Here is a 13,835-nt window from a genome sequence, read left to right as displayed (position 1 = left end):
TGTTGTTGTTGTTTAGTCATTTAGTTGTGTCCAACTCTTCGTGACCCCATGGACCAGAGCACGCCAGGCACTGCCTCCTGCAGTTTGGTCAAACTCATGCTGGTAGCTTCGAGAACACTGTCCAACCACCTCGTCCTCTGTCGTCCCCTTCTCCTTGTGCCCTCCATCTTTCCCAACATCAGGGTCTTTTCCAGGGAGTCTTCTCTTCTCATGAGGTGGCCAAAGTATTGGAGTCTCAGCTTCAGGATCTGTCCTTCCAGTGAGCACTCGGGGCTGATTTCCTTCAAAATGGATGTGTTTGATCTTCTTGCAGTCCATGGGACTCTCAAGAGTCTTCTCCAGCACCATAATTCAAAAGCATCAATTCTTCGGCGATCAGCCTTCTTTATGGTCCAACTCTCACTTCCATGCATCACTACTGGGAAAACCATGGCTTTTACTATACGGACCTTTGTTGGCAAGGTGATGTCTCTGCTTTTTAAGATGCTGTCTAGGTTTGTCATTACTTTTCTCCCAAGAAAAGGTACATTTATGAACATTTATTTTAAATCTTAGACCTAGAATTCTCATAACACCAAGCTGAGAACAGACCAAAGGATCCTTGGAAAACCACCCCACTCTTAATTTGACCTAACCATTAGCTTCTATCGATGGCAGCCAAGAGTTGCATGCCTGAACGACGCCTTTCTGCAGATTCTCCCTTCTCTGTGTGGTGTATTCAGTATTTTGCTTGTTTAGGTTGGGCTGTCCAAACAGCACAAGAGACTGGCTCAAGCAGCCGCTGTCCCAGGTCTGCTTACAGACTGTGTGGGTATCCGGAGACTCACTTTGGAGGGGAGGAGGGGCACAGTGGAGGGGGGAGGTTGGTGCAGTGCAGGTGCGCTGGTGGAGTCCTGCCACTGCAGCCGCACTGTGCTGGCTTCCCCATTACCTCGCCTCTCCTGGTGAGCAGCAACGACACAGCTGCTGAGAACTTAGCACTGCACCTCCATCCCTCATTGGCCGAGCTGCATCTGACTCATGTCAAAGAAGAGTATCAGGGACACACACTTGATTGTGTGTTGTAGTTTTGAAAATTGTGTTGCTCTCCCCTCCTGGGTAGAACAGAGTGCCATTATTTATTCTCCTTTCCCAATAATGCAGTGTGTTCGGTAATATGACATAGATGCAATAATGGGGAGATAGTGGTGGATTTAGGTAAGGTAAAGGTAAAAGACCCCTGTATGGTTTTAAGTCCAAAGGCAACTATGGAATGTGGCGCTCGTCTTGCTTTCAGGCCGAGGGAGCCAGCATTTGTCCCCAGACAGCTTTCCGGGTCATGTGGCCATAATGACTAAACCGCCTCTGGTGCAACGGGACACTGTGACAGAAGCCAGAGAGCACGGAAACGCTGTTTACCTTCCCGCCGCAGCAGTGCCTATTTTTCTACTTGCACAGGCGTGCTTTCAAACTGCTAGGTTGGCAGAAGCTAGTACAGAGCAACGGGAGCTCACCCCGTCGCGGGGATTCAAACCGCCAACCTTCTGATCGGCAAGCCCAAGAGGCTCAATGGTTTAGACGCATCATTCCCCTTTATTAGCTGTTGTGTGGCGCTACCCCAGTGTTGCTGCATTATTGCCGTCAGGAGGGACATTCTTGCACTTTAGCACAACAGATGTGGGGCAATAAAATAAAATACCCCAGAACAAGTTTCAGGATTTTAGCAGGAAGTTACAGGGCTGGCACTGATTGGAAACAAAGCAGTATGCCCACCCTGAAACTTTTGCCGGTGGTGCAAACAGCGTTGGTGACTGCTCTGCTTCTTGAGGCTTGAGACCTCTGCCCCAATATCACCTTGAGTTCAAATCATCATGGCACCATGAATAATAGACTGGGACAGGAAATGAGGGAGAGGACCACTCCTGTGCTCTCCCTGCGGCTTACCCAGAGCAGACTGGCATGTGAGCCCACACAGAACTCAATAAAGATCTTAGTTCTAATCTAAAGCCTGCAAGTTCTTTGTCTTAGTGAAACAATCATGAATGCACAATGAACAGGACGTCCGGAAGGGCCCCATGTAAGACTTGCTTCAGAGTAAACACGCTGAGGCTCATGCTGTAAATAGAATTCCTTCTGAGCAGTGGAGAAGTTTCATTCATTGGGGCTGAGGAAGGCCTGCCAGCCGGCCATTGTGCCTGTTTGTTTTGCTTCTCCAGCTGTGGCAGCAGCTTTGAGCTTCCATCTCCCCAAGACTATTTTAGGCCCTAGACACGTCTATGGGTTGCTATATCTGGAGTGTGGAAATCCCTGGAGAATGCTAAATCCATGTTTTTACTGCTGCTCTTGGAGCGCTCGCAAAGGTCAGTTGGTGTCCAGAAGAGCTCTGTTGATGAGTCTGACTTGGCAGATTATTCCTTCGCTTTGCCTCAGCATCAACAGTGTCACACTGGGACTGTGTTCTCTCTGTCCCTCTAAGAGCAAACTCAGTGCTGCTGCTGCGTCGACAGGGCTGGACCTGAAAGAAGGCCACTGTTAAGGGAAGAGAGAGGTAAGTATCAACACATTTGGATGAATCCCAAGATATGCAGAAGTAGGTGGGGAGCAGCCAAGGGGACAACTCCACCCCACAAACAGCCCAATGAGGATTGAGCATGTTCAGTGGTCACCTAGGAACAACTAGGGTGGAAGCAGGCATTGCATTACTTTAGCAAGCTCCTAATACCTTATGGTTCTGGCCCGTGGACTGGGTAGAGCCCTGAACAGCTTCAGGCACCTACCTTTGGTGACCCAAGAATGTATGCAAAGTACCACGAAGCACATGAGTGCGGACTGTGCATTTGGAAGTGCAGGTTAATGTGAACTGCAAGCACTATGTTGCATGTCGCCCCAATCTCTGAGTGGTGGGAGATTCCAGGGGTTCCTGGTGTTCACCTTGGGTTCGTTTTTCTTTTTGGAAATGAGGCACAGTGGAGACTGTGGTGTCTTTATGATATATGGTTTATTTACACATAGATACAACCTGGGCCTACAGTGCAGGGTTCACAGCATTAACACCCCAAGAGAGTTTTGATTCTCCGATTGCAACAGCTTTAGATTCAAACAGAAATAAACCATCGTACTCTGATCTTGTTTGTTGTTCAGTTTGTTGTCTTTACTCTTAAGGTCTACTCTTAAGGTCTACCTCAAGCTTTGTCTTTGTCTTCTATCTTAGAGCTGAAGTAGGGGCCCCACCCATTTGCCTCCTCTCCTTCGCTTTCTTAATGGCCCATTACCTTTCCTTTGTTCTCTCAATGGCCCATCTCCCAGTTGATCTCCTGAACATGGGAAGCTGGGTCCAGGAATTAGAAGTCTAGCATCCAGGTTAACTCCCCAAGCCTTGATTAAATACTAACACCTACTCGACCCAGGAATTTAGAGGAGGCCGGCACCCACAAACTCATAACAAGAAACCGGTTGTAGAGTAAAATGTGGGTACAGATGTCTGGATGAAAAGCAGCTTGCAAAAACCTAACCACATGAGAAGCATAACCACACCTGAGGTTTGTATTTACATTATAATTATCCCTATGGTCCTTCACAATTTTCTGAGATTGTGGTGCAGCAATATTCTCTTCTCTGTAAGAACAGTAGTCAGTTTATTAACTTTGCTGCTTTCCACATAAACAAGCCTATTAGGAAAGCTGTTGTATTTTTGTCCAGCTTGATTTTTTTTGGCCTTGTCAATTCTGTAGTCTTCACTATATCAGAAGGCTATAATATGCAGCAAAATGTACAAGGAGAAATCAATAAATACCAGCCACAATTGCTATGCTCTGCCTCACCTGTCAGAGACAGTATGCTCCTGAATTGCTGGGAATCACACATAGAGAGAGTGTTATTGTGGTCAGGTCCTGCTTTCAGGCTTCATATGGGCATATGGTTGGCCACTGTGAGAATGGGATGCTTTCACTAGACCTGCCTGATCCAAAAGTTGCAAAACTAGGCTTCTTTTTCCTCTCCTCTTTCCTGCAGCTCTTTCCCTAAAGCTCCCTCAATCTGCTCTGGAAGGTTGGGGGATTCACCTGGAACAAATTTTGCTGGGTGTGTGTGTGTGTGGAGAGAAGAGAAATGAGAAACAGGGCCGGCCCACGCATGAGGCAAAGTGAGGCAACCACCTTAGGTGGCAGGACCCACAGAGGCAGCAGATCCCAATGTAGATCTTTATTCTCCACCTTGTCCCTGATGTAATCTTCACTCACTCCTTCCCTGGTGGGGAGGCAGGTGCCATTTTGTGGTTCGCCTCAGGTGTAAAAATGTCTTGGGCCACCCCTGACTAGAAGTCGACTTGTGCAACTGAATGGATTTCAGTTGCGCAATTGGGTAGACCATCACTGGATACCACCCTTAATATTTCTCTTTTGTACAATGATCAGTTTGGTTTCTTCCTCCTCCAAGTAAACATATATAATATTTCACATCCCCCTCCCTTTATTTATGTATAGTTCTCTTTAAAATGGTATGTATTTGAATCTTTGAATGTTCTATGTGGAAAGGCAATTTCCTACCAAACAACCACATAAACATCTTTGTATTCTTGTAAATATGTATAGCGATAGCATTTGTTGCTAAGGAAGTACAAAGAATGTGCACTGTTACCATTCTTTATATGTGCCAATCAACCTTATCCATTTCAATGCTATAAGCTATGAGCTTAGTAGACACAATTCTCAAAACCTGGCTATACCAGTTTATGGGTTGAAAGACTGCATACCAACACACCCTTTATTGTACTTGTGGTGTTTGTTGTACAACATGAACTATGCACATTGTGGTGTGGTGGAGAGATCTGAATGCCCAGGCCCTCATTCAACAGCCTTCCCCAACCTGACGCCCCCAGATGTTTTGCACGATAATTCCCACCAGTCCCAGCCAGCATGGCCAGTGATCAGGGATGCTGACCTACAACCTCCAATTTCAGAGTATATTTTTTGTTTTGTTTTGGAGGTGGGGTAGAATTACAAGGGTGGACCATGTGCAGAACTGCTTGACAAGGTTAATGGTAAGGTTACCAGATTTTTTTCAATGAATCCGGGGACACTTTTCAACTTCAATGGATTTTGTATGGGGACTGATTTGTAAATCCGGGGACTGTCCCTGGGAAACGGGGACACCTGGTAACCTTAGTTAATGGTGCAATTCTATACTTTGCAAGGTGCTACTTGCAAGAAAGGGTATGTTTACATTAGCAGATTAAAATGCCATGAGGTTATCTCCCCTTCCCCATTTGTGTTTTAAGTCACATCTGCATGGTGTTGTACACATCAGAGAGGGAGTGGAGATGTCTTCACCCAATGCACTTTTTGGTTCTCCTCCTTCAGCCCTGCCGGAACTCCTGTTCATGACATTGCCATCTGTCCATATGTGCTCATTTTGTGCATGTGCAACAGCTGTCTCAAATGTACACACCTGGCTTAAGTGCAAAGTGAATGTGGCTTAAGTTTTCTGGTGTTACTGAGGTTGGTTCTCTGTGAGGTGAGTGTATCGCTTCTGAAACAATTTAACTTACAGATTCAGGTAGGTAGCAGTGTTGGTCTGACGCAGTCGAAATAAAGGGCAGTGCCCTTCAGCTCTCTATATTGGACAAACAGGCCAAACCCTACACCAAAGGATAAATGGACATAAATCTGACATCAGGAATCACAAGACAGAGAAGCCACTTCAGTCTCCCAGGACATTCAGTACAGGATCTCAAAGCAGCTGTCTTATTACAAAAGAATTTCAGAAATAGACTTGAAAGAGAAGTTGCTGAATTACAACGTATTACTAAACGGAAAGGGACAAGGATGGTGCTGTGGGTTAAACCACAGAGCCTAGGGCTTGCCGATCAGAAGGTTGGCGGTTCGAATCCCTGAGACGGGGTGAGCTCCTGTTGCTCGGTTCCTGCTCCTGCCAACCTAGCAGTTCGAAAGCACGTCAAAGTGCAAGTAGATAAATAGGTACCGCTCCGGCGGGAAGGGTAAACGGCGTTTCCATGTGCTGCTCTGGTTCGCCAGAAGCAGCTTAGTCATGCTGGCCACATGACCTGGAAGCTGTCTGCGGACAAACGCCGGCTCCCTTGGCCTATAGAGCGAGATGAGCGCACAACCCCAGAGTCGTCTGTGACTGGACCTAATGGTCAGGGGTCTCTTTACCTATACTAAACTGAAAACTATGGAAAGACCTGGTCTGAATAGAGATATTGGATTCTTGTCTCATTACGTATGCTAAGGCTATTTTTGGTCATCTGCATACTATCCCTTCCTTTTTCCTGTAAGACTAATTGCAGTTGTTAACAGTCATCAACAGGTTTACCATACCCATTGAGTCAATCACCCATCTCCTACTACCCTCCTGAGAACCGCCCCCCCCCCCAATATATAAGTGTCTGGTGATGTCTGTTTCAGTGTATCTGAAGAAGTGTGCATGTACACAAAAGCTTATACCCAGAACAAACTCAGTTGGTCTCTAAGGTGCAATTTTTAATTTTAAAAATTTAACTTACAATTTAACTGTTTCAGGTGGTGTTAGTGCTGCAGTCGGATATCCATTGGACACAATCAAGGTATTTCAAAGTTTAGCTTTCTTAACTACAATCAAATCTCCCAAGTCACAAGGTGAAATGGAGAGAACTCTTCTCCACCCCGTTTCAGAGCTGAAAGCAGCTAGGATGAGTGTGTGAGGCGGTTCTCACCACTGCAGTGGTTTCTCTACCCAACAGCTCATAAACTATGGTTTGCCAGGAGGAATTCCAGGGCTCCTCCATTTTCTGCTTCCCCAGCTTCTCCCAATCCTTTCACCATACTCTCAGGACCAAACTAGAAATTACATTGTGAGATCTGTAGGTGCCTCCAATCTTGTCCCTCTTTTGTGGGAGAGATTCAAGCACATACTATAAATTCAGCTTTGCGCAATGGATTAAAGCATTCTGTCGCCCTAGTGCAGGGGTAGGCAACCTAAGGCCCGGGGGCTGGATGCGGCCCAATCGCCTTCTCAATCCAGCCCGCGGACGGTCCGGGAATCAGTGTGTTTTTACATGAGTAGAATGTGTCCTTTTATTTAAAATGCATCTCTGGGTTATTTGTGGGGCATAGGAATTTGTTCATTCCCCCCCTCCATATAGTCTGGCCCACCACATGTTCTGAGGGATGGTGGACCGCCCCAAAACTGAAAAAGGTTGCTGATCCCTGCCCTAGTGCAATAAATTCACTTTTCGTGCTGATTTGATGCCCCTACCCACTTGCAAAATTACCAATGAAATGTTTCTTTTCCCCAAGATGAAATGAATGATGGATTGTCCCGTTTAACAGGTGAGGATTCAGACTCAGACAAGTTATCGTGGAATATGGCACTGTATCAGAGACACATACAGAACTGAAAAAGTACGTATGGTAAAATTCCTGTTGATGAAGGGGAAATTTTCTTCATTATGTCTGCTTGACTTGGGGCGGATCCACACCATACATTTAAAACATATTTAATTTGCATTTAAAGCAAATGACTTGCTCCAAAGAAACCTGGGAGCTGTGGTTTGTTAAGGGTGCTGGGAATTGTAGGTTGATGTGGCAAACTACAGTTCTTAGGAGAAAAACCCACAGTCTGTCCAACATTAAGGAATGGCTTTATTACAATGACTCTGGGACAGAGCTATTGTGGCCTAACACGGCATATTTCACACAGTTGTGTGAATGGCTGAATAAGAAGTTAATTGCAAACATGGGTTGGGTGGAAAATGAGGGAAGGGATTTTTAACACTTTGCCCTCTGCAGCAGTCCTGAAGCAGATTGCTCCCCGCACATCTGTTTCAGCAAATGAGAGCTTTCCACCTGCCGCCAGTGCAAATAAGAGACTCTCAGTCCAGTTCAGGGATGTAGCATGGGGGGAGGTCAAGAGGTTAAAAATCCATTTCCCACACCGATGTTTCAATCTGGATTTGGTCCCGAATCCTGAATTCTAAAAACCCCTTTGTGCAATTGCTAACTGCATCAAGGGTTAGGGTTTGGCCCTAAGGCTAAGGTTGGTTGTGTTTAAGAATACCTGTGAACAAGAACCTGATTCTGGGTGCATTGGGCCTTGTAAGCACCTAGAACAGGACTGGTATCCTCTGGTATCCTCCAGGTGTTGCTACACTACCACTCCCATCATGGCTGGAATTGATGGGATTTGGAGTCCAACAATATCTGAAGGGCCACAGGTTACACATCCCTGACCTAGAGGTTTCATAGAATTGTAGAGTTGGAAGGGACCATGAGGATCTAATCCAGTGTTTCCCAGACTTGGGTCTCCATCTGATTTTGGACTACAGTTCCCATCATCCTTGATCACTGGTCCTGCTAGCTAGGGATAATGGGAGTTGTAGTCCAAAAACAGCTGGAGACCCAAGTTTGGGAAACACTGATCTAGTCCAACAATGCAGGAATCTTTCACCCAACGTGGGGCTTGAACCCACAACCTTCAGATTAAGAGACTAATTCTCTACCGACAGAACTATCACCTCCTTTTCCTCGATTAGTACCAAACCTTAAGACAGACTGTGAGGTGTCCTTTATTCTATTATAATTAATTTCCATATTACCAGAAAGCCAAAGAGAAAAACCAGCTGCTGTGACTTTCATATTATGGAGACTTGGGAAGGTTAGGTAAGATTAGCTTGGTTAACACTTTCTTCTCACTTTTCTATGCAAACCAGGTGCTGGGTTTCTACCGAGGGGTGTCGATGACTGTCATAACTGCATCGTTTATTACATCGTTCTCTTTTGGCATCTACAAAAACATCCTTTATAACATCTGCAGATTTCGATATGGCTCTGCAGACAGAAAGCCATCAAAGGTAGACGTGTCTTTTGCGGCAGCTGCTACTGGTGCAATCCGGGTAGGTTACGAGTAAAATAATGTTTAAGATTTAAATGTACTTACGGAAGGCATATATTTATATCCCTTCCTCCTTCCTTTCTGGAGTTTCTGCTTTTATTCTTTTCTTTTTTGCTCTCTCTACATAAGTTTTTGTATTTTCTTTCTTTTTTGGGGGGGTTTAAATTTGTGCATTTTAATTTATGTACATGTGCAATACAATCAATTAAAAAAAAGGGCAAGTCAATCAATTAATTTTGGCGTTTTTGGTCTTCGGGGTGTCCTGGTAAAGCACTCTTATTTCACTTTAACAGTCATGCCTTCTCCCAAAGAACCCTGGGAACTGTAGCTTGTTGTGGCTGCTGGGAGTTGTTAGGAGATCCTTAACAAACTACAGTTCCCAGGATTGTTTGGGGGAAATCATAAAGGTTAAAGTGGAATAGGGTTGGCACCTGTCTGTCCTGGGAGACAATGGAGGAGTGCGCCTTTGGGGATGAAGTCAAACTATTGGTGTGGCTATAGAGACAGATATGGGAGAGGCATGTTTTGCTGCAGCCGGGGCAGATTCTGCTATGTAGAAGTAGCTAAAGTGGTGCCTTCTAGTTATTGAGCACCAACCAGTGCTCACAGATGAGGGGAATTGTAGTCCAACAACGTTTGAAGAGCACCAGCATTGCCTTCTCCTGGTACAGACCAACAATGGTGTTCATGTAACGTGTTATACTTAAAACACTGAAGTTTCTTGATTATCAAAAGTGATCCTTGTGGAAAACATCTGTGTTATATCATCTGTCCCTCATCATTTTGTTGTTATGTACTTTTGTGTTTTCATTGTGTATTTTAATGTTGCAAACCGTCCTGTGATCTTTGGATGAAGGGTGGCATATAAATTTTATAAATAATAACAAGATAGTATTACTCGTGTAATTAGTTTCCAGAAGACTATGCATGTTAGGCTCTTGCAGCGAAACCTCTGATCTATATACAATAAGGCAGGGACGTCCAAAGTCTGTTTCAGGGGCCTAATATGGCCCGCCAGTTGATTTAATCCAGCCCCCTGGCAGTATATGTCCTGGGGTAAAAACCTCAGCATTGTAAAAAAAGCTCAACAACTTCAATCCTAAAAAAATCTCAACAGCTTCGGGGTTAAGTCCTTAAAAAAGCTCAACAACTTTGGGTGGCCCTCACACTTCATCAAATCTGGCCCTCTTTAAAAAAAAATTTGGGCACCCCATAATACATGAGTTTGGACCCCAGGCTCTGTATCTTGATGGTCTGGTCTGGGGATGTGTGGGTGATGAGCTTCTACAGGAAACATCTCTTTCTAGACCACTAATTCCTAATTACACCCCTCAGGTTGTGCTAATGTCACCTGCAGAGTTGGCCAAAGTGAGACTACAGATCCAGAAAGATCCCTTGGCTATTCCACCCCACGTCCTGATCTCCAAGCCTAAGTACCAAGGAGCTGTGCACTGCCTGCGGACCGTCGTGAAGGAGGAAGGTTTCAGGGGTCTATACAAGGGGTCTTTGGCTCTGATGTGGAGAGACTGCTGCTCATCCGTCGTCTATTTCCTCACCTACAATGTCCTGTGCGACGGGCTTACTCCAGCGGGAAAAGACAGAGCAGGTGTGTGCATTAAATGAGAAGGGCTTGTTTCAGGAGTTTTGAAAAACCTGTCTTCATAGCTTCTGCATTGGAGTCACCACAATTCTGCAACTTTCGTATAGAGTATTTGTTCCTGGCACTGAGTTATCATGGCTAGCAGCCATTGATAGCTGCCTGCTCCGTGAATTTGCCCAATGCTCTTTTAAAACCATCCTGTTGGTGGACATTCTGTGGGAGAAAGTTCCATAGTTTGTGCTGTGGGAGAAAGCCCTTTATTTTGTCTGCCCCAAATCTCCCAGCCTATAGTTTCTCCCTCCCTCCCCCCAAATAATATTTATTATTTTCAGTAAATAAGCATAATACAAAAGAATTAACAGTAACAAAAAAAAAAGATAAAACAAAAAAGATAGGAAAAAGGAAAAAGATAAGAACATACAATACAGCGTAATGCCACTTAATTAATTACAATTAAGTACCATCCATCTTCATAAACATAGTATTTGACTTCCTCGAGTCTCTTCCGTCTGAATTTCTTAGTAATTATCTGTAGCAGTTTCCAATATCAATATTTCAAAAAACCAAATCACAGTCATAATCATTTACATCACTTTCCTTATCATGCATTTTCTTACTTATAAATTTAATCCCAATTTAATCCTAGGCCTAATTGATTCTTTCAAGTGATTACATATCTTTAATATTACAATATTTATTCAAATGGTCTTTAAAGTTCTTCCAATCTTCTTGATGTTCCTCTTCTTTCTGGTCGCGGATTCTCCCAGTGAGATGATGATGAAGAAGAAGAGTCAGCTCCATAAATTCTATCATCCTCATCTGCCATTCTTCAATTGTTGGTAGTTCTTGTGTTTTCCCCAGCCTATAGCTTCTTTGGATGCCGCCAAGTTCTAGTGTCAAGTCCTCTCTCTCCCGTTCTGTAACCCCTTGGGGTTTGCATGCCTGAAGCAAACGGGGGAAGCTGGATGTTGACACCTCCCTCTTGCACATAGGCGCTGCTGCTGCTGTTTTGGCTACGTAAGCAGCGGCACTCAAACCGGAAAATAGATGGGAATGATTAGAACAGAGTATTATCATTGGCACAATTTGCTCCAGTTGTGTAATATGCACCTGTTATGAAATTCTATTTGAGCTTCTCTTGTGTAACTGGTTAACTCAGAGGCCGCGTCCTCTGATGTCATCCACGAACTCTTCCTCTCCAACTTCCCCCTCGAATGCTTATTAACTACAGTCATGCCGGCTAACTACACCTTTCAAATGCATCGCTAAAGCCTATACAGCTCGGGTGTAGGGTGCACCTTCTAAATGATGAAATGGATTTTATTTTTAGCTCTTCACTAATCCCAGAGGCATGATAGCCCATCTCATGCAACGTGTAGGGAAGGAGGAAGGGAGAGGAGAGGCCAGCGACCCTGGAAGCGTTTTCACAGGTGCCTGGGCCGGGGTGGGGGGCCAGAGCATGACAAATGTCTCAAGTATTTCAGGCACATTTTTACATCTTATTAAATGGGGAAATAATAAAGCCATAAACGATCTCAGTCAATATTACTGCAATGAGTTGTATCACAGTCACAGGTGGACCTGACTTTAGGAAAAAGAAACTGAAGAATTAGCAATTGTTCAATGCAAAAATACAGAACATGTTCAGAACATCAGTCAGCCTCCCTCCCCACACAAATAATCCCTGTGGGGTAGGGGGGGGGAGTTCCATTCCCTCTGTGTTCCTCCCACAATTTATACAGTCTATCTAGGAGGTTAGTCAGAGGAAATAGGATAGCTTGTTCATGCATATGGGTTTTTATTTTATAATATAGTAAAGGTAAAGGGACCCCTGACCATTAGGGCCAGTCATGGCCGACTCTGGGGTTGCGGCCCTCATCTCGCTTTATTGGCCGAGGGAGCGGGTGTACAGCTTCTGGGTCATGTGGCCAGCATGACTAAGCCGCTTCTGGCAAACCAGAGCAGCGCACGGAAACGCCGTTTACCTTCCCACCAGAGCGGTACCTATTTATCTACTTGCACTTTGAGGTGCTTTCGAACTGCTACGTTGGCAGGAGCAGGGACCGAGCAACGGGAGCTCACCCCGTTGCGGGGATTCGAACCGCCGACCTTCTGATTGGCAAGTCCTAGGCTCTGTGGTTTAACCCACAGCGCCACCCGCATCCCATATTTTTATTTGTGCTGAATATTTGTGCTGACACATGGAACAGGAAGAGTGCACAGCTACAAACATAGGGAGGAATTCAAGGTTGCACTGCTACAAATGATCAGTTTCTGCTTGCCTGGTGGAACAATCTCCCCTCTCCTTTCCCTGTGTGCTAGTTCGGGGGATCTCCAGAACAAGTTTTTGTGATTTTTTGCAGGGGAGGCAGGGTGTGAGGAAGGAGTGGCAAGCCTCATTGTGCAAGGGAAAGTCATTGCGCATTCACTGTGTCCCACCCCAATTTCCTGCCTCATTGGGAAGCAGTGGCAAATGCTTCTAAGAAAAAAGGTTCTGGTACTCACTGTAACAACTTCATGCCAAGTGCCACACTTTAAACCAGGGCTTTTCTTCTAAGAAAGAAAAGATGCCAGTTCTGTGTACCCCTTGAGTACCCCCAGCAAAAAGCACCGGTAATAACAAACAAACCCCGCCGCCCCAGTTTAAAAGGCCATAGATTGCTTTAGGTAAAGGTAAAGGGACCCCTGACCATTAGGTCCAATCGTGACTGACTCTGGGGTTGCGGCGCTCATCTCGCTTTATTGGCTGAGGAAGCCGGCGTACAGCTTCCGGGTCATGTGGCCAGCATGACTAAGCCGCTTCTGGCGAACCAGAGCAGTGCACGGAAACGCTGTTTACCTTCCCGCTGGAGCGGTACCTATTTATCTACTTGCACTTTGATGTGCTTTCGAACTGCTAGGTTGGCAAGAGCAGGGAATGAGCAACGGGCGCTCACCCCGTTGCGGGGATTCAAACCGCCAACCTTCTGATCGGCAAGCCCTAGGCTCTGTGGTTTAAGTCTGGCTCTCACACGGAGATTCCCGTAAATGTTGCGTATGGATTGCGCAACCGACTGATTTAATCATGTAACCTGGTTTAACCAAGCTGTAGAGACCAAGGCTGTGTACACACCATACATTTAAAGCAATGCACTTTGTAAAGGGTGGTGGGAATGGTAGCTCTGTGAGGGGTAAACTACAGTTTCCAGGAAGCTCTGGGAGAAGCCATGTGCTTTAAATATATGGAGTGTAGTCAGCCTTCGACCTGGGAAAGCTGAAGGGATGTAAACGTATTTGGAACCTTTCAGCGGCCAGCTAGATGACCGCTCGATCAAATTTAATTAGGATTTGAAGAGAAAGGGAATCCACTTGTCCCGGATGACGGAGAAAG

The 13,835-nt window shown here is 45.3% G+C and overlaps 1 protein-coding gene across 8 annotated transcripts in view; it reads left to right on the top strand.

The window, feature by feature from the left end:
* Nucleotides 1-13,835, top strand: part of SLC25A47 (solute carrier family 25 member 47) — a 36,554-nt gene that overhangs the window by 18,658 nt on the left and 4,061 nt on the right. For 3 of the 8 annotated variants that reach the window (XM_077924092.1, XM_028710063.2, XM_077924096.1), the window contains 4 exons: nt 6,516-6,559; nt 7,305-7,376; nt 8,684-8,866; nt 10,201-10,471. In XM_077924092.1, the coding sequence (XP_077780218.1) occupies nt 6,516-6,559; nt 7,305-7,376; nt 8,684-8,866; nt 10,201-10,471 (570 nt within the window). Of the gene's footprint in view, nt 1-1,502; nt 2,528-6,515; nt 6,560-7,271; nt 7,377-8,683; nt 8,867-10,200; nt 10,472-13,835 lie in introns of those variants that run through there. The other 5 variants (XM_028710797.2, XM_077924099.1, XM_028710649.2 and 2 more) reach the window with 5 other exon arrangements.

This window comes from Podarcis muralis, chromosome 1 (assembly GCF_964188315.1).
Source record: "Podarcis muralis chromosome 1, rPodMur119.hap1.1, whole genome shotgun sequence".
Lineage (NCBI taxonomy): Eukaryota > Metazoa > Chordata > Lepidosauria > Squamata > Lacertidae > Podarcis > Podarcis muralis.
The sequence above is the reverse complement of the archived record's forward strand: the minus strand, read 5'-3'. Positions and strand labels throughout refer to the sequence as shown.